This window comes from Macaca fascicularis, chromosome 9 (assembly GCF_037993035.2).
Source record: "Macaca fascicularis isolate 582-1 chromosome 9, T2T-MFA8v1.1".
Classification (NCBI taxonomy): Eukaryota; Metazoa; Chordata; class Mammalia; order Primates; family Cercopithecidae; genus Macaca; species Macaca fascicularis.
The window spans coordinates 48926350-48948061 of NC_088383.1; the positions used below are offsets into that span (position 1 = coordinate 48926350).

General features: G+C 36.5%; 1 protein-coding gene across 7 annotated transcripts in view; it reads right to left on the minus strand.

Moving 5' to 3' along the window:
* The window catches only part of LOC135965066 (uncharacterized), a 78828-nt gene that overhangs the window by 21528 nt on the left and 35588 nt on the right, over positions 1-21712 (minus strand). For 3 of the 7 annotated variants that reach the window (XM_065520546.2, XM_065520545.2, XM_065520544.2), the window contains 2 exons: positions 17885-18055; positions 3933-4005 (listed from right to left, as the gene is read on the minus strand). The exons of 1 other annotated variant lie outside the window; for it this stretch is intronic. In XM_065520546.2, coding sequence (XP_065376618.1) covers positions 3933-4005; positions 17885-18020 — 209 coding nt within the window. In that variant the 5' untranslated portion in view covers positions 18021-18055. Of the gene's footprint in view, positions 1-890; positions 985-3932; positions 4006-17884; positions 18056-21712 lie in introns of all 7 variants that reach the window. 3 more of the 7 variants (XR_012417229.1, XM_074000715.1, XM_065520548.2) reach the window with 2 other exon arrangements.

Sequence of the window (21712 nt, forward strand, 5' to 3'; positions counted from 1 at the left end):
TATTTTTAGTAGAGAGAGAGTTTCACCATGTTGGCCAGGCTGGTCTCGAACTCCTGACCTCAAGTGATCCGCCCACTTTGGCCTCCCAAAGAGCTGTCATTACAGGCATGAGCCAATGCGCCCAGCCACCATCTCCTTTCATTAAAAATTTGTGAGCTGAAAATAATTCAAAGACAGTTATTTTCATATAGAGTCATTTAATCAAACAGGGATTAATATTAATGACTAATATTAATACTTATTTTATCTAAAATTATGTCTAACTGATTTTTCTAAATTCTCTGACTTGCTAATAATGTTAAACATTAGGTTTAATACATATAATTAGGTCTGTGTGGATGCACTATGTAAATAAAATTGTTTTTAACATTTTGTAAGGTCTGCTGCTTTACAAGTCTTATTATCTTTGTTCCATTTTGATACCAAAATTTTAACTGTGATAATTAGGCTGGAGACACCAAATCGAGGTATGTTTATATAATCACTCTCAAGGATCTCAAGGGTCACTTTCTGGTTGCATTATGAAAATTATAAAAGGATTCAAGTATACATCCCTGATAATAGCTCTTGATAAATCATATAAATCTATATGATAGATACAGTTTAAGATTTAGATCTAGATAAATTCAGCAACTCTGTAATTTATCAAAGGGTTTTGGTTAAAATTGAAGACATTCCTCAATATAGAATTAGTTCTAAAAAATTTGTTGCAATGAAGAATGTTAACAACTTACCTTTGTGTTTTCTCTGAATACTGAGCAATTCAAGATAGACATAGAAGTAAAGCATAATGAAATAAACATGTGAGCTTTGTAGTTCATGGTGTTGTTGGCGCGGTGCTTAGCAACAGGGATTTTCCTACACTACACTCCATTACAGGGCACCCTTACCTACTCGGTCACATATGGAACAGAAACTTTATTGCTAAATTTACAGCATAGCAGAGGCAGAACAGAATTCAATTTCACTTCAGGCTGGGACATCCTAAAGAGAAAAAACACGGAATGGGTGATATGAGCTACCCTAGTTTATTCCTTTCTTCTAGTATCTCCAATCACCTCCACTTGAGGAACTACTGAACAAGAGCACAGGAGCAGTGCTCTAAATGACATTAGATGTCCTTCAATATCTTTGTCAGTCTAAATTCAAAGGAAATATTTTAACTCAAGTAAAAAGACTAGAAAAGAAAGCTAACCCATATGGGGATGCAGAATTTTTTGTTTTTGTTGTTTTAAAATCTCTTGTTTTTGGCCACAGGCACTGTGAGCTAGAAGAAAATATTTAGAAGGATGAGAAATCCTTCTGTATTGAATAAGGGAATTACTCCCAGATGGCAGTGGTGTAAATCTACTATGAAAATAACTACACACACACACACACACACACAAACACACGTATGTATGTATGTATATGTGTATATATATGTGTGTATAAAAACATATGTATAAACATATAAATAAATAAATATAAAGATATAAAAAATATGTTTCTAGAAAATGTCTGGAATCTTTTTAGAGTCTAGAGTCCTTCTTGATGGCCTTAATTTATAAAAATAGCCTCAAATTATTTTATTTAATTAAAAACTGTAAGAGATTCACATTTTCTCCTCATAAGGTCCAATCAAGTATTTTTCTTTTGAATGAAGAAAAAATAATACATTGTCTGTAAAAAAGTAACTCTTTGATTTAGTGGTTAGCAGTGAACAGTTGATATGGTTTGGATGTTTTATCTCCTCCAAATCTCATATTAAAATATGACCTGTATTGTTGGATGTGGGGCCTTGTGGGAGGTATTAGGTCTCAGGAGCAAATCCCTCATGAATGGCTTGATTCTCTCCCTTGGGTAATGAGTGGTAAAGAGTTTACAGGAGATCTAGTTGTTTAAAAGAATGTGGCACCTTCCCTTTCTCTCTTGCTCCCTCTCTTGCCCAATGACATGCTGGCTCCCCTTCAAATTCTGCCATGACTGTAATCTTACTGAGGCCTTCACCACAAGCAGTTGCTGGCACTATGCATTGTGTACAATCTGCAGAACCAATGGCCAAATAAATCTATTTTCTCTATAAATCACCCAGTATTAGGTATTTCTTTTACAACAAAACAAACACATAACACACTGGTGAAAATCAACTTAAATACAGGTAATAACATAAATTTAAAATGCAAACTAAGAGTTGTAAAATTTATATTTCCCCTTCAAAAATTAGCATTCTAAATTCTGTCCTTACAATTTGTTTTACTTTATACACTTTCAACTTCCTATGCTCAAGTTTTCAGAAGACATTGAATAACATCACATCATTAAAGAGAAGAAAAGGAAAAATTGACTGCGAAAATTAAGCATACAATGTATTGAATTAATAGAGATTTGTTGAACAATTTTTGTTAATGGAGTTTATATTTTTAAGTATAAATATTTTTCCGCATATCTTTAAACAAAGTTTTTTTTAAAAAAATCCTATATTTTAAAAATATAGGATATTTACAGCAAATGGTCCCACGGATCCCAATTATTAAACAAAACACAAACATAAATTGATTTCAGTATATCAAATATGCCTTAATAATTATTTTAGGTAGCTATAAAAAGTAGAGTTACAAGATTGAGAGGCATTTCGACTTCTGGGAAGACTTTAAAAACATGAAGCTACATTTCCCACCACCATCAAAGATTTACGTGTAAGAGATTTGTCTTCATTTTGTTTTAATTAGAGCAAACAATTTGCCCATGGGCATCAAAACTTAGAATGAGTTTGACATCACAACACAGTTTATATTCTCTGAGGAAAAATGAAAGGAAACTAAAGAATTTTATTTTTCAGACATCAAATCACAAAACTAAACAGTCCAATTTTCTTTGGGTTCTCAGTGGTACATTTGTGTCTTCACAGTTTAAAAAACCACACTTTTGGCCGGGCACTGTGGCCGCACGCCTGTAATATCAGCACTTTGGAAGGCCGAGGCAGGCAGATCACCAGACCAGGAGATGACGACCATCCTGGCTAACATGGTGAAACCCTGTCTCTACTAAAGATACAAGAAAAACAATTCACTGGGCGCAGTAGCGGGCCCCTGTACTCCCAACTACTCGGGAGGCTGTGGCAGGAGAATGGCTTGAACCCGGGAGGTGGAGCTTGCAGTGAGCCAAGATCATGCCACAACACTCCAGCCTGGGCAATTTTTCTTAAAATCTGGAGGTCTAAAACTTTGCTAAAATAAACGTTTAGCAAGAAGCAAGTTCACATGCGTTGGTTGCTGAAATAAACTGCTAAAGGGAATGCACTAAAATGTCGAACACAATTATACAAAGTAAATACTCATCGAACATGCCAGATGTTTCCTAAATTTAAATTGTTAAATGGACATCGTGGAAGAATCATTTTAGTTTTAAATTCTATAATAAGCAAAATAACTTTCTTATACAGAAACATTTGTTCCTTTGTGTATAAACCAAATCAAATATCATATATAAGTTACACATAAGATATGAATCATGTATAATGCAACTTATCAAACATTTTAGATGAACATGTCAGTTTTTATATTATCAACATAGAACTGTTTTAAGATAAATCAATCATTTCTTCATTTTTCATCTCAATTTATAAGAGATGACGTAAGTTACATGACTCAGCGAATCTACACTGAAAGCACTGGATAGGTGAATTAATTCACTGGATAAGTGAATTGCAATTTTTGCTCAAATATGGAAAAAATCTGACTGATTATAATCAAAATCATCAACTGTCAGTTACTTTTTCTGCAAGCTCTTTACTTAATATAAAATCTAGACATTAAGAAACTAATTTATTCTCTTAAATGCTATAAACATTTTGTTGCATTTCATTATTTCTTTAGTTGTCAATTTTGATAGTGTATGACTAGAAGTCGAGAATAGGAAATCCACTAACCTTGGGTGGGCCAGTTACTTACTTTCTCATTGCCTTGGTTTTCTTTCTTGAAAAGTGAAGAATTGTTTTCTTCATAATTATCTCATAATTGTTTTCTGAAAACGTAAAACACTGGTAACATTGCCTGGCATTGAGTAAATTACTAGTTTTTAGTATTAGTATCGATTCACATTTTTCCTACTTAAAATTAGATAATGACTCTTCATTTTCTATATGATTTTATAGCATACAAATTTAGATACAAATCAAGACATACTTGAGTATCTAGTAGATGCTCAGTAGTATACATTGAATAAAATAATGCATTATTCCTCACAATCTTCATAAGACAAGTAACTATCATCTTTTCCAAATGGACATGAAAGTTGCATGACAGAAAGATTCCATAACTAGATTTGTTGCCCAGCTTACCTGTAGTAGATCTAGGACTTCAAGACAGGCAGGTTCTTAACTTCTACACTCGATTAACCTATATGGCCTGCCTTTGTTCATGCTTTGCCATGTTTATCTAGTTCTCTGGTTCTTTCACTAGATTTTAGTTTCTTGAAGGCAAGTTTACCTCTATAGAACCTACCTCAGTGACTTACCAGGTACTGGGGAAGTAAATATTCAATGTTTGCTAAATTAAATAGCAAGTTACAACTGGGAGAATCTGACAAAGTTGAAAGATTTTGAAGCTAGTTAGACATAAGTCAAAATCATACTTTGGATATTTGTTATATTATGCTCAAAATATTACTTAACCTCTCTGAGCCTTCCCTTCCTCTTCTACACCGTGGGACTGATATTACCTCCTATGAAGATTATGCACAATAGATAGGATTCATGTATTATGTTTATTTTCATGTCAAGTAATTCGAATACATTTTGTTCCATTTGCCCTGGGTTCTAAGTCAAAGGCTGGGAAACTTTTTCTGTGAAACGCCAGATAGCAGGCCAGGCGCAGTGGCTCACGTCTGTAATCCCAGCACTTTGGGAGACCAAGCCAGGTGCATCACGAGGTCAGGAGATTGAGACCAACCTGGCCAACATGGTGAAACTCTTTTTCTACTAAAAATACAAAAATTAGCCGGGCATGGTGGCTGGTGCCTGTAATCCCAGCTACTCTGGAGGCTGAGGCAGGAGAACTGCTTGAATCCGGGAGGCGGAGGTTGCAGTGAGCCGAGATCACACCACTACACTCCAGCCTTGGTAACAAAGCAAGACTCCATCTCGAGGGAAGAAAAAGAAAACCCAGATAGCAAATATTTTAGCCTTTACAGACTATACAATTTCTGTTGCAGTGATTCAGCCCTGCTGTTGTGGTATGAAAGTAGCTATAAACAACACATAAATAAGTGGATATGGCTGTGTTCCAACAGACCTTCTAAAAAATGCTGCATGCCGGATTTTGCCTGGGGGCCATAGTTTCCAAACCCCTGTTCTAAAGCGTGACATCTGGGGTCACTAGCTAAAAGAAATTCTCATCTAAAACTACTGGATTAAACATTTTAAGATTGTTTATCATGTATTTATCTCTGGACACTGATTTCTTGTGTTGTAATTATAAATACTAATTATAGAAACAGGACAATTACAATTATCTTTGCAAAGAGTTTTACGTACTCAAAATGTGCATCCAATTCAGCCTCACACGTCAGGTGCTTAGCAGCACTTTAAAGATGTTGACCAGTATGAGCAGAATGGTTCATATTGAGTCCTTTTAAAATAGCCTCATGAGGGCAAGATGTTGACTTCTGGAGCTGAACCAGCCTAACCTGCCTTTCTTGTTCTTGTTTCTGTGCGCTGCTACCTCACGTGACTTGTCTATGTCCCGAATTTAAATCTTGTTTCCAATACTCCTATAATCCTCTCTTTACCTGAGTTGGTATTGTTCATCTCAATATCTTGTTACTGACCTTGGCTTGACTGTTTCTCTAGTCATTGAGTCCTAGATACCCCAAGGCATTTTTCATAAATAGCTACCCTCTGTCCAGCATATTTTGTCACTTAGCAAGCTTGACAGCACTACTCCTGGGCTGAGAATTCCTTTTACATCCTTATTCATTTTAGGGTTAACTGAAATCCTTTGCCTTGTGTATAAGGCTCTGTGGGACTTGGCTCTAGTCATATTCTCAAAACTCCAAAATATAGTCAGGCCCCTTTCACATGCCTTGTTGTTTCACACTTCTGTGCCTGCTTTCTCTCTGTGACACACTTTACTTGTTCGGGTATTTGGCAAACTTCTACAATTCCTTCAAACTCAGGGATGGCTGAATCTTGATTCTTCCCCATAAAGGTTCCCCTTTCCAACTAACATCACCTCTGTACTCTTATCCCTAATCTCAGCAGCAATCAGCCCCAGGAAACCAAACCAAAAGCTCTGCAGCAATTGACCCAGAACAGATAGGATTTATTCAATGACTACAGCTTCCCTTATTTTTGTTTCCACCTCAGGACCAACCAGAAAAAGCCAATATGCTCCCCAAACCAATTACAGGGGACGCCCTGCTTCTAGTTAGCACAACTGCAGCTTCTTCATGCCAACCACCACAAATCAAAGCATACTTGAACCCTTCTCTTCTGTTCACTATGATGTTTTCCACTGCCCTGCCTACCTATGAGTTTCTAGCTAACACAGTGATGATGGCTGATTCCCTTACTTTAGAAAGCTCTGATAAAATAAGTGACTAAACAAGCTCTGCCTCATCTCACATAGGTGAGTTCTTTTATTCCCACAATCCCTAGCACCAAGCATCATTAATATGTTAAATCTGCTCACACTGATGGGAAGAACATCAGGATAGGCAGTCAGACTAAGTCTAGAAGTGTTCTGTGGTGAAGCCCTTCTCTAAAACTTTCAGTAAACTTAACCTAGGGACCAATCAGATCACAGGTCCGGTAGGATGTCTCATGAGCTAAATGGGAGCAGTGGACCAATGGAAATGTATATGTAGAAAAGCAAAGAATAAGAGATATAGAGAAGAGAACTGCAAAGTTACTAGGAAAGTATTAAACATCCCTCTACTTTTGCTATTATCACTGGCCTTCTGATCTGCAAGGATGAATCAACTTATATAAACGGCCTAGAGTGGGACAGATGTTTTAATGTTTTTTAAATCAAAGAATAAAACCACAAACATGAAAAGAATATGCATATTTGCAAATACTCTGATCTGGCTTTTTTCCTTTATTCTACAATACAAAGCAATTTCACTTTAAGTTCTCTGTAATATATTTTATAAGACAATACCAAGGAAGCTTAATCTATTTTACACATAGAAGGCAAACAGAAAAGACTGATCATGATATGAGGAATAGGTGTGCCTCCAGGAGCATTAGATCCAGCCATCAGTGCACACCAGTACACCTCTGATACCTGAAATTAATCTCAGCAGTGGGAAAGCTTAGTCGTGCAGGCTGTGCTTCCTGCTGAAAGTAAAACCATCAAACTCAACACACATGCAGGAGGTTGCCTTTGAATCTTAAGGACCATTATCATTATCTGCCATAACTATGCCAAAAGAATATTGCCTCTCTCATTTATTGCATTGAAAAACCTTAACATTTTTCCTCATTTCTTTTGTATAATTAAATATCAAATGTATTTATTTTGGCAGTGTATCATATTAGGGAATGTGCTATGGAGCTGGAAAACATGAGTTAAAATCCTCGTTCTAACCCTCAGATAAAGGACATGGTTTATCAAACCTTTAGTTTCCTAATCTGTATAAAGGGTATGTGAACATCAGTATCTTGGGGAATATTGTGAAAATAATATTAGAGAAAGTGTGAAAAATATTTAGTGTAGTATAAGATAAATAATAGGATTATTTTATTACTATATACTCTATGCATATGACTATACATATATGAGCATGTATATATTTACTAGGTATACATGATATATATTTTAACATTTAGATTGGGCTTCTTCAAATTAATAGTTATGCTGTAAGATGTTCCAGTATCTACATACCATATACAACATATCAGATGTAGTAAATTAAACTATGAATGTGTGTATGGCAATACATTTTAAAACTGTGATACCATTAAGCAATAAGGATGCTTGGCAGACAATTGGGCTCACTCACTACCAAAGTAACCACTCTGCACACCAGCTTCACAGCACAGACAATTCACACTTCTTTCTACTTCAGGGAAATAAAACCTATTACTCTTCTCCATGCTTTTTTATGTCACCATCGAATGCTCAAATATGTAATTATTGGGTCCATGGACAGTAATGACTCATGATTTATTTTATATTGCACGCATCCTTGCCTCCTTCCTTTTCCTGAGGTTCTGACAGCTTGACTACAGTGTCTTTAATGCTTCCTCTCAGAACTAATTCAAATTTCACCTCTGCCACAAATATATTTCTTTATTCACTCTTTCCTCTGTGTTACCATGGCACCTGCTTGTCCCTATGAAGGAGGATAAAACATCGACTTACGTTTTTTTCATTATTCTCTCACCGGGTGGATTGTGAGTTCTCTGAGGACAAGAGATGATGCTTTCTGTGGCTTTGTAGCACAGTGACAGCAAGTCACTTTATTCATTTATTCAGCACATTTGTTTGGTAGAAGTTCATTAAGTATCTACAACACGATAGGTGCTATGCTATTAATGTGGGTTTCGCCAGCAAATAAGACAAGGCCCCTGCATATTTCCAGTTGAGCCAGGAAGATAAGCATTGGATAGGTAACTGCAGGCATGATGAGGAGTAGGGAAAAAGCAGTCTGAAGCTGAAGGGAAGGCAGGGTTGATGTTGCTAGGTGATGTTGGGAAGAGGTGTTCCAATCAGGAGGAATAGCATCTAGGCAGAATTAGTACTGTTGGAGCCAAGGGCTGAGCAAAGTATAATCGGGCTGGAGTTTGGGAAACCAGGGGGTCAGTGGTACAGAGTAGATCTGAAGAGAGAATGTAGCCAGATTTCTCTTGGACTTGTAGATTATTTTGCACAGTTTTAAGTGTTAGAAGAAGGCACTGAATGGTTTCAAACAAAGGAGTCACATGATCAGATTTGTAGTTTAAAAAGACATTTAGGTGTTGTATAGATTGGATCTGGGGATAAAGGGTTTCTTGAGAGACAAGTCAGAAAAGCAGTTAAAACATCCAAGTAACATGTGATGGTGGCTCAGATCAGGATTGTGTCATAAGCAATAGACAGGAAGAGGCAGCTTCAAAATATATTTAATGAGTCAAATGAACAGATTGTTGTCTTCATTTACTATGGGAGGTTGTAAGGGGTGGAAAGGAGTCAACAATAAAACTTGGCTTTGAATTTGAGCAACTCTATCCTGACCCAAAATTAATCTTTAAGTCTAGGCCAGATTCTGGCATTCCTATGATTACAGCTCTCCAAAGGCTCTCCTTGTTCTGAGGGAAAAGTCCAGTTCCTTTGCATAGAAGGTAGACCACAATCAGAACTCAGCCTCAATGTAGAATTTTGTCCCTTTTATTTCACCAGTGCCAAATTCTGTGAAGTTTCCCAAACATGCTACATGGTTTATGCCTTCGGTATCTGCCCATAATTTTCTCTTTCCCAAACTTACACTTTTTCATATAAACTCCTGAAAATTCCAAAATTCCTTCAAAACTCTCATTGGGTAACATTGCTTAAAGCTTCTGTTAGCTTATTCCTTTCTATTGTTTTATCTTTTTTTATTTTATATAAGTTTATTTTATACTTATTACATTTCATTAGAATATTGTGGTTGTTGCTGTTTTTGCTTATGTATTTTTAGCACAGATATTTTAATCTTTTGACTTCAGCGGATTTGAAAGGTTGCTTTATTCTTTCCAGGCCTAGATTAAATTAAATCTTAGGGTATAGAAAACTGAAACTAGAAAATTTTATACTTTTCCTTTTGGAGAGCCAAAGTTGCAAAACACACACACACACACACACACACACACACACACACACACACACACACACACACAGATTTTCTTTCAAAATTCAAAGGTATTTTTCTAGCCTGAAGTAATCAACCTAGAAACAGAAAAAATAGAAAGAAAAAAATAAGAAAATCCTATATTAAGTTCAAGTCACTATGCTAGATCTCATTACTCAAATTATCTCATTTTATCTTTAGAATGATCCTGTGAGGCTAGTTACACTAGTTCTGTGCAATACTCAATCTCTACCTTTTAGAAACCCTAGGGATAAATTTAAGAACCTTTGCAGTGTTGCTCACAAGAAACTGAAAGACATGGTTCATTATTTTCCCCAGTGCAGACCCCAAATGACTTCTTCCTTGTTTGATATTCTACATTATAGGGAATGACATCATTAAGCTGGCACTCGGTTTATGCTGGGTAAAGGGGGAACCATGTCAGAGATGAATTAGATTGTTGTTCTGTCACAATAAAGATCTCATCTTTCATTGTAAAGGCTCCAAATTATTTGCGAACCATCAGGAAAATGCACACAATGACAATAAACAAAAGGACAGCAAGAAAAATTCTTGGGATTCTCAGAGCCAGTTCTCAATGACCCTCTGCTCGCACAATGACGAACGTTCAAGACTTCCTAGAGTATTATTTATTATTTATCCATAATGTTTTGCTTTTTTTTTTTTTGATGTTTTGGACTTGGGAATTATGACTTATTTGTCACTTCTGGAGAAAGACCTACCTTTCAGGCACCCATTTTCTTCATTTACATTATTAAATATAACAATACCAATTGGAAAGTATGATTGAGAACCTTAAATGAGTTTAGGAATATAAAACTCTAGCATAATGCATGACACAATCAATTATTTTTATTTATTTATTTAATGTTGGATTATTTCGAGTCTGAATTTTAAAAAGACTCTTGATATGCATACACAAAACTAAGTAAAAAAAAAAAGTATGCTAATTTTCACTACACTTTGGATAGAATTGGCTGCTAAACTGCAGCATTAACCTTTCACAGGATGTGCTAGATTTACGGAGAAAGACCTTCAGCAGCAGAGGCCATATCAGCAATAAATGACTTCTTGACCATGAACAAGCTAACTCAGTTTAGCTCAAATCCTAATAAAAAGTGTTTTTCCTTTTTTTTCCCTCAAGCAAATTTTTATGGAAAATTAGTAGCTGGAGAATATGACCTACAACATCAGGTTTGTTATAAATGCTTTATAGTGAAATGTTCCTTATTCGAAGAAAATAAAAATGCCAAGGAAAAATATATATGACATTTATAACCCTTTCACTTCAAAATGCATGAGAATTCTATATGGAAACATAAAAAGAACATGCTAATTCACCCTCTAAAGAACAAAGGAAAACCTGAATAAAAGGACAATGGCCTCAGGCTTAGTGATAAGAAAAGTTAACAGTGACCTGAATGTCAATTTGTTGGCCTATTTGTTCTTCGAAGTTTTTATTTTTTTCTTTGCAGTTGGTTAGAAACTGAATAATAGCTATGCCGATGACTATCAAATTTATAATTTAAATCAAACAACAACTTTCCTTGAATTTTAGACTCATTTCTGTCTCTTTCAAAAACTCCACTTGGGCATCATATAGCATTGTCAAAAGTTTAATCCAGCACTTTTCCCCAAAAACCTCTGTTATCTTATTTCATTTAAAGTTACCACGAAGCCATATGCTTAGTGACGCTTGATTTTCTTCACTCAATCATCCACATTCAAACCCACTTGATTCTTCTTCCTGAATATGCTCAAGTGGACCCATTTTCCTGCAACACCGTGACTACTAGTCTTCCAACACACCGCCTCTCACCTTGTTTACTGAAATAGTCTCTCACCTGCTCTCCTTGACTTCCCCTCAATTCACCCCATTCCATTTGTCACACTTGAGCCAAGGCTCTTTCTAGAGTGTAAATGCAAATCTGTCCATAACTTCTCACTGTTTAAGTTCCTTCCAAATGTTCAAAGGAGAAATTTCAAACTCTTCTACATGGATACATAATCTTGCCCCTGCCAGTCTTTCAACCTCAGTTACTCTTTCCATCAACCTTTTTACTTTTACCATCATTGCCATTTCCTTTAACTGCCATATTAGCTCTCACATTTCAGCCTTTCCATTCACTATTCCTTCTATCTGAAGTACCATTTACAGCTTCTCTACCACTATTCAATAGTCACATTTCAACTTAGAGATTACTTTGTGAGGGAAAATTTCTCTAGTGCCACCCATGGCCAAGTGAATTAAATGCCCTTTTTGTGTACTTCCATAGAAACCAAACATTTCTCATAACATTTACAATTTTTTTAGGTTTAATTGTACATCTTCATTAGAGTGCAAATTTTCTGAGGGCAAGAACATCTGATGACATAGTCACCTCAAGGCCTATGATAGTATTCAGCACACAAAACATGCTCAATGTGTTAAATGTATACATGTATATACAGTCTGAAATTTAATCTTCTTCGGCACTGAGAAAATTGAAACAGTCAGAAGAGAATTGCCACCCATCCCAACACTATCTGTAAGAATCTACATTAATCTTTGCCTCTCTACTTGGACTTGCCTCAATTAAGCACTAGGACATTCACTCAAGGACTTTGCTCCACATTCTCTTTCTCATTTACTATTTGTTTTCACTAATAGATCATTCCCAAGAGTAAATAAATATATTATTTCTTCTCAAAACAAACAAACAAGAGCCTTCTTCCTTTTCTTACACTTTCTGTTCTATTTACTGGCACATTTCTTACCCATTTATAATTCTTTGAAGGACCTGTCTGTATTTACTCTAATTCATCTCCCTCTTATTTTATATCAAACAGACCCCATTCGGCACATTTCATCATTCTCTCTTCCTTCAGAGATTTTCATTTCTAGTTTTACTTACTCCTCCTACCCTATGTTAGTCCTCCTTCTCAGTTCCGTTTGCTGATTTTACTGCATCAAACTGAACTCTAAGAGCTGGTATGCCGTACGCCTAAGTCCTGACATCTGTCCACAAAATTTTAGAATGCTATATATGTCAACAATTTCCAAAATTGCATTTCTAGCCAAAAAGCCTTTTTCTTCTGAAATCCAGACTTGTGTAGCCAGTGCTGACTCATTATTTCCAGTGGAATGCTTAAAACTCATGTCGATCTGCATGTACCAGAATTTCCTGTGCTTTACGAAAATGTATTATACACATGCTCTCTTCTATCTCAAGTAATGACAACTCTATCCATCCAGGTGCTGAGGTTAAAATCTTTGGAGTCATTCTTAAGGTCTCTCCATCTCCACAGACAAAAGATGCTTTTGGCTCTATCTTTAAAATATATATAGACTCTTACCACTTCTCACTGCTTCTACTGCTAGCAACTCTGACCAAGGCATCCTCACCTCTCACCTGGGTTACTGCATTAGATTCCTAACTGGTCTTCCTGCTGGTATATTTGTCCTACTACAATCTATTCTCCACACAGCAACTGCTTGATACTTTAAAATGTTAAGCTAGATTACCTCACTCCTCTTACCAAAATAAAAGTTAAAGTTTTTACTACAACCTTCAAGACCATGGTATCTGGTCCCTAATTACCTCATCACCTATTATTTGTCCTCCTCGCTCATTCTGTTTTAGGAACACTGGCCTCCTTGTTCTTGCTTGCTCATGATAGGCACATCCTTGCCTCAGAGTTATCACACAGGCTGTTCCATATTCTTGGAACACTCTTCTGCCAGATTGCTATACATTTTCTACTTTCACTTCAAGTTCTTATTCAAATGTCATCTCTTTAAGGAATCTCCACAGTTTTCCATAGTGCTTGTACTAGTTTACATTTCCACCAACAGTATAAAAGTGTTCCCTTTTTACCACATCCACACCAACATCTATTTTTTTTTTATTTTTTTGATTATGGCCATTCTTGCAGGAGTAAGGTGGTATTTCATTGTGGTTTTGATTTTCATTTCCCTGATAGTTAGTGATGTTGAGCATTTTTCCATGCTTGTTGGCCATTTCTTCTTTTGAGAATTGTCTATTTAAGTCTTTAGCCCACTTTTTGATGGGATTGTTTGCTTTGTTCTTGCTGATTTGAGTTCTTTGTAAATTCTGGATATTAGTCCTTTGTTGGATGTATAGATTCTGAAGATTTTTCCCCACTCTGTGGGTTGTCTGTTAACTCTGCTGATGGTTTATTTTGCTCTGCAGAAGCTTTTTAGTTTAATTAAGTCCCATCTATTTATCTTTGTTTTTGTTGCATTTGTCTTTTGGTTCTTGGTTATAAAGCCTTTTGCCTACACCAGTGTCTACGAGGGTTTTTCCAACGTTATCTTCTAGAATTTTTATTGTTTCAGGTCTTTAAGTCTTCCATCTTAAGTTGATTTTTGTGTAAGGTGAGAGATGAGGATCCAGTTTCATTCTTCTACATGTGGCTTGCTAATTATCCCAGGACCATTTGTTGAATAGGGTGTCCTTTCCCCACTTTGTTTCTGTTTGCTTTATTGAAGATCAGTTGGCTACATTTGATCCAGCAGTCCCAATACTAGTTATCTACTTCGAGGAAAATAAGTCATTACATGAACAAAACACTTGCACACGCATGTTTACAGCAGCACAATTTGCAATTGCAAAAGTATGGAACCAGCTCAAATACCCATCCATCAGAGAGGGGATAAAGAAAATCTGGGGCTGGGTGCGGTGGCTCACGCCTGTAATCCCAGCACTTTCAGAGGTTGAGGCGGGTGGATCATGACATCAGGAGATCAAGACCATCCTGGCTAACATGGTGAAACCCCATCTCTACTAAAAATATGAAAAAATTAGCCGGGTGTGGTGGTGGGCACCTGTAGTCCCAGCTGCTCAGGAGGCTGAGGCAGGAGAATGGTGTGAACCCGGGAGGCCGAGCTTGCAGTGAGCTGAGATCACGCCACTGCACTCCAGCCTGGACGACAGAACGAGACTCTGTCTCAAAAAAAAAAAAAAAGAAAGAAAGAAAGAAAAGAAAACCTGGTATATATACATATACTCCATGGAATACTACTCGGTCATAAAAAGGAATGAAATAATGCCACTCACAATAATGGATGGAATTGGAGACTATTATTCTAAGTGAAATAACTCAGGAATGGAAAACCAAATATCATCTATTTTTACTCATAAATGGGAGCTAAGCTATGAGGATACAGAATCACAAGAATAATACAATGGACTTTAGGGACTAGGGGGAAAGCATGGGAGCAGAGTGAGGGATAAAAGATTATGCATTGGGTAAAGTGTATACTGCTTGGGAGATAGGTGCAGCAAAATGTCACAAATCACCACTAAATAATTTATTTATGTGACCAAATACCACATGTTCCCCAAAAACCTATTGAAATAAAAAATAAAAAAGAGTGAGTGAGTTTCAAGAGGAGGAAAAACATTGAAAATATAGAATTAAAAAGTGGTTAGACTGACATTTAGAAAATTGTCATATGTAGCTGTATATCTACCTATGAGCTGGCATTTATATTATTATTCCAGGTTTCTACAAGTAAGTGCAATTTTAGAGTTTTGTGATGCTAAATAAACTGAAACATGCCATATATTTTGATATATTGTCCTTGAGAGCAGGCCGAGTAGTATTGAGGGCAATTTTACATTATGATATGACGTGGTTTGGCTGTGTCTCCACCCAAATCTCAACTTGAATTGTATCTCCCAGAATTCCCACGTGTAGTGTGAGGGATCCAGAGGGAGGTCATTGAATCATGAGGGCTGGTCTTTCCCATATTATTCTTGTTATAGTGAATAAGTGTTATGAGATCTGATGGGTTTATCAGGGGTTTCTGCTTTTGCTTCTTCCTCATTTTCTCTTGCCACTGCCATGTAAGAAGTGCCTTTTGCCTCTCACCATGATTCTGAGGCCTCCCCAGCCATGTGGAACTGTAAGTGTAATTAAACCTCTTTTTCTTCTCAATCTCGAATATGTCTTTATCAGTAGTGTGAATTTGGACTAATACATAGTATGATAGCAGTCAGTCTGCCAAACAGAGAAAAAATACATTATTTTTAATGTACATATATGTATACTTTTTTCAAAATCCAGTTGTATCATCCAATTAAATTATGATTTAAAGGTACCTGACAATTAATGGAGAAAAAAATTAAAACACAATATTATAGTATTTTATATTATTTTAAATATCAAAATGTGTAGTACTTAGGCATAAACTTGAAAAAAGTGAAACATCTGAAAACTACAAAATATTGTTGGGATAACAAATAAATGGAATAAATGGAATTCACAAGTCATAAATCTCAATATTGTTAAGATTTCTACTCTTCCCACATTGATCTATAACAGCCCCAATCAAATCATAGCTGGATTTCTTCTTTTAGAAACTGACAAACTAACATTCTGAAATTTACATAGATGTGCAGAGGACCTACAATGGCAGGTTGCTTTGAAAGGCAACAAATTTGGGGAACAGCACCTGGTCTCAAGACTTACAGTTATAGTAATTAAGACAATGTAGTACTAATATAGTTACATACATGTATATCAGCTAAGTTTTAATAAAGTTCTGAGACAATTCATGTACATAAGGATAACATTTTGAACAAATGCTCATGAAACAATGAGGTAGCCCAGTATGTGTTTGTATGTATGTGTGTTACTCAATACTTCACACCTTAGAGGTATGAGTGTGCACTATAAAGAGAAACTGGAGAGCTTTGGGCATGTTGGATATGTTCACTATCTCCTTCATGGTGATTGTTTAATGGGCACATGTACATGTTAAATTCATCTCATTTACACTTTATATATTGATGGTATGTTTGATATTCATTAAACATAAAGCTGTAAAAATATCAAAAAATAAAAAGCAAATATCATCTCAATAAAGCTTACCCTGACTAGCAACTAGCCATTTTAAATTTTCACTCCTTTTCTAAATTCATTTCCTGTACTCAGTTTTATTTTTTGTAATCTCCATGGCATGTATTATCTTCTAAAGTAATATGCAGTTGGTACTCTAATGTCTTCTCCTCCCATTAGAATGTAAACTTTTTAAAGGAAGTTGTTTTGGTTGTGTTTTTCACTGCTGTATTCCCTGTTTCACCTAGAATGATTCCTTGCATATGCTGTATGCTCAATATACATATGTAGAATAGATAATCAGGCCTTTCACATAAATATCCTCTTTCTTTTTACTTTATTGAATTCAGAGCAAGGTCAGTAAAGGGCAATGATTTCATTTGCTTTTTATGAACCTGGGACATGCCTTGTGCTTTTCATATAAATGAAAGAAACAGATTGATGTAAGTTAAAACATAAACAACACTTAGCTCTGATTGGGTCAAGGCACACTCCTTTGTTACATGGGAAAAATGAGCCTGCACCTTGAACAAATTTACCGTCATAGCTGATTATAAAAGTAATTCTTCCTGCTTATCCCGTGCTTTGTAAATCTGAAGTGTACAAAGAAAAGAAACCATAATTCCGCAATCCAGAAATACTATTAATGTGGATATATTTACCTGTAGTCTTTTTCCCAAATACACACACAAGTGTAAATGTCTAAATGTATCATCACATAGTATGTATGATTTTTAATTATTTCTATTTTTAGTCAACACAACATATACATTAAATTTTTATACAAATTACAAAAACACATAGCACAGGGGCCCTGGGCCCAGTCTACTATTTCCTCCAGGGCTCTGGGCCTGTGTGAGCAGGGACTGCCTTGAGGATCATTGACATGGCCTAGAGATATTCTCCCCATGGTTTTGGGGATTAACTTTAGGGTCCTTGCTACTTAGGCAAATTTCTGTAGCCAGCTTGAATTCTTCCTCAGAAAATGGGTTTTTCTTTTCTAATGCATAGTCAGGCTGCACATTTTCCAAACTTTTATGCTCTGATTCCCTTATAAAACTGAATGCCTTTACCAGTACCCAAGTCACCTCTTGAATGCTTTGGTAAATAGAAATTTCTTCTGCCAGATACCCTAAATCATCTCTTTCAGGTTCAAAGTTCCATAAATCCCTAGACCAAAGGCAAAATGCCACCAGTCTCTTTGCTAAAATATAATAAGAGTCACCTCTGCTCCAGTTCCCAAGAAGTTCCTCATCTCCATCTGAGACCACCTCAGCCTGGACCTTATTGTCCATATCACTGTCAGCATTTTGGGCAAAACCATTCAACAAATCACTAGGAAGTTCCAAACTGTCCAACATTTTCCTGTTTCAAGGACCTTGAACGGAGGGACCGGCTGAAGCCATGGCAGAAAAACAAACATCGTGAAGATTTCATGGGCATTTATTAGTTCCCCAAATTAATACTCTTATAATTTTTATAATACTTTTACAATTTCTTACACCTGTCTTTACTGCAATCTCTGAACATAAACTGTGAAGATTTCATAGACATTATCACTTCCCCAATCAATACTCTTGTGATTTCCTATGCCTATCTTTACTTTAATATCTTAATCCTGTCATCTTCATAAGCTAAGGATGAATGTCACCTCAGGACCCTGTGATGATTGAGTTAACTGCACAAATTGTTTAAACAATATGAAATCTGGGCACCTTGAAGAAAAGAACAGGATAACAGCGATGTTCAGGAACAAAGGAGATAGACATTAGGTCTGGCTGCCTGAGAGCTGGGAGGAACAGAGCCATATTTCTTTTCTTTCAAAAGCAAATAATAAAAACTTGCTGGTTTTGCAGCTTGTGGGTCATCACAGAATCTGCTGACATGTGATGTCTCCCCCGGACACCCAGCTTTAACATTTGTCTCTTTTGTACTCTTTCCCTTTATTTCTCAGACCAGCTGACACTTAAGGAAATAGAAAAGAACCTAAATGAAATAACATTGAATTATCGGGGGCTGGTTTCCCCCAATATCTGGCACGCCAACGTGTTTTTTTTCCTTTTCCCAGATGCATGTGCACTTTTTCCCAAGTTCATTTCTTTCTCCCAACTGGACCCTCAATTAACCAAAGATCAGCCTATTCCTGAGGTTGTTACAGTGTTCACTGATGGCTCCAGTAATGGCAATGCTGGTTATGTAAGTTCTACAGACAAGCTTATTTCTACCTCTTATACCTCTGAGGCAGAGTTAATTGCTGTGATTACTGCCTTACAAGATTTCTCCAAACCTTTAAATAGTGCCTCTGATTCTGCTTATGTTGTACATGCCACTAAAAATATAGAAACTGCTACTATCAAACATGGTGATAATTCTGAATTGGTTTCTTTATTTTCAAGGTTACAATGCCAACGTAGACACCCTTTGTATATTACACATATTAGATCTCATACCACTTTACCAGGACCCATGTCTGCCGTTAACCATAAAGTCGACTGTTTGGTCTTTTTTGCAACCCAAGAAGCTCAGGAGTTCCATAATCTCACTCATGTTAATGCTGCTGGATTAAAAGATAAATTTGCTCTTACCTAAAAACAAGCTAAGTTTATTGTTCACAGCTGCCCTCAGTGTCAGGTCTTCACATTTCCAAATCAAGAATCTGGCATTAATCCCAGAGGCCTAACTCCTAATGCTTTATGGCAAATAGATGTGACTCATGTTAGCTCCTTTGGCAGACTGTCATATGTGCATGATTCTGTGGATACCTTCTCAGGTTTTATCGGGGCTACTTGCCAAACAGGGGAAGGCATGGCCCATGTTAAAGAACATCTGTATTCTTCCTTTGCAGTTATGAGGCTTCCATATCAAATTAAGACAAACAATGTCCCTAGATGTGTTAGTAAGGATTTTGATTTATTTATGCAACAGTAAGGAATTTCCCATATTACTAGAATCCCTTACAATCCTCAAGGACAGGCTGTGGTAAAACAGGCCAATCGCACTTTAAAAACCCAAATATCCAAATAGTCTGAACAACAAAAATGTAATTTAACTACGCCCCACTCCCAATCACATTTGGCATTGTTTACTTTAAATTTTTTTAATGTTCTTAAAGATAATAATCTAACTGCAGCCAAATGCCATTATATAAGCAAAAAATTTCCCCTAAACAAAGGGAAGCCAGTGTTATAGAAAAACTCCCAAACTAATACTTAAGAACCTGGCACAATTATAACGTGGAGGAGAGGATATGCTTGTCTTTCCCCTGGAGATCATCAATTCCCTGTCTAGATACGCACCAGGAGACTCAAGCTTCAGGTGAATACTGGCAATGAAAACCACAAAGAAAAGACATCCATGTCAGAGACCACCCTTAGATGTGGTGTGATCTGTGCCAATTCCTCAGAAGCTGGCACACCAAATCACAATAGGTCTGATTCAATCCTCCCTGATGGCAATGCAGACCCATCTAACTAATCCCACTTCTCCTGATTACCTTTCTTTTTCTCCTCACAAACCTAAAAATCTCACCATTTCTATTAGCCTGAAAATAACATCCCTCTGTTCTCTCCCTCCTTCAGCACTCAATCTCACTTACAATAGATTTTATTTAATGATTCTCCTCTTTAAACAATATGAAATCTGAGCACCTTGAAAAAAGAACAGGATAACAGCGATGTTCAGGGAACAAAGGAGATAACCATTAGGTCTGGCTTCCTGGGAGCCAGGCAGAACAGAGCCAAATTTCTCTTCTTTCAAAAGCAAATAGGAGAAATATCACTGAATTCTTTTTGTCAGCAAGGAACATCCCTGAGAATGTGTCATATGTGCATGATTCCTAAGGAGAAGGATCATGCATTCCTGAGAAGGGGAATGCATTCCTAAGGGGAGGCCTCTGAAATGACCGCTTTAGGAACGTCTGTCTTTTACAGTTGCAGATAAGAGATGAAAGAAGCCCCAGTCTCCTGTAGTGCTCCCAGGCCTATTAGGATGAGGAGAATCTCGCCAAATAAATTTTAGTCAGACTGGTTGTCTGCTTTCAAACCCTGTCTCCTGATAAGATGTTATCAATGACAATGCATGCCTGAAACTTCATTAGCAATTTTAATTTCTCCTCGGTCCTGTGATCTCGCCCCCTGCCTCTATTTGCTGTGTAATATTTTATTACCTTGTGAAGCATGTGATTTCTGTGACCCACACCCTATTCATACACTCTCTCCCCTGTTAAAAGTCACTAATAAAAACTTGCTGGTTTTGCAGCTTGGGGGCATCACGGAACCTGCCGACATGTGATGTCTTCCCCGGACACCCAGCTTTAACATTTGTCTCTTTTGTACTCTTTCCCTTTATTTCTCAGATCAGTTGACGCTTAAGGAAATAGAAAAGAACCTACATGAAATAACATTGAATTATCAGGGTCTGGTTTCCCCCCCATACCCTTTAAAGCAGACAAAATGAAGCTGTATACATTTTGGTAGACCCTGAATATAATTACATAAACAAATCCTTCACTTCATTTTCTACTGGACTCTACTGATTATCAGATCTCAATCTCCAAATTTTGTCTATATATGTCATTGATTATATCCATTGCCTATGACCCTGTGTGTATATAATTTATGGTTTAAACAGTACATACATGCTGGTAATATTCCCAACTAAAAAATGGATTGTTTAGGACCTGGTCAACTCCTTCTCCTGAGGTAATGTAGCTTAAATATTACTTCATTGGTTCTTATGGCACACAAAGGACATTTAACAAATCTATTTTTTTCCTAAAATGATGTAAATGTATTTATTATTTTACGTCATCAAAACAACTACATATATGAATCCAACATCACCATATCTCATCATGATAAAAAATATGCTGGGGCCTTTCTAGAAACTACAGTTGTGATTACATTACCAGAGCACCCTCTTCTGTATGTAATGACAGATAGCAGGTGTTGATGCAAACAGTGTGCACTGGAAAGCTTTTTAGTAGGATGGAGTTAGGCATCTATCTCTCACCTCACATCCTATCTCTACCATTTACTAAATGTTATACAAAGAT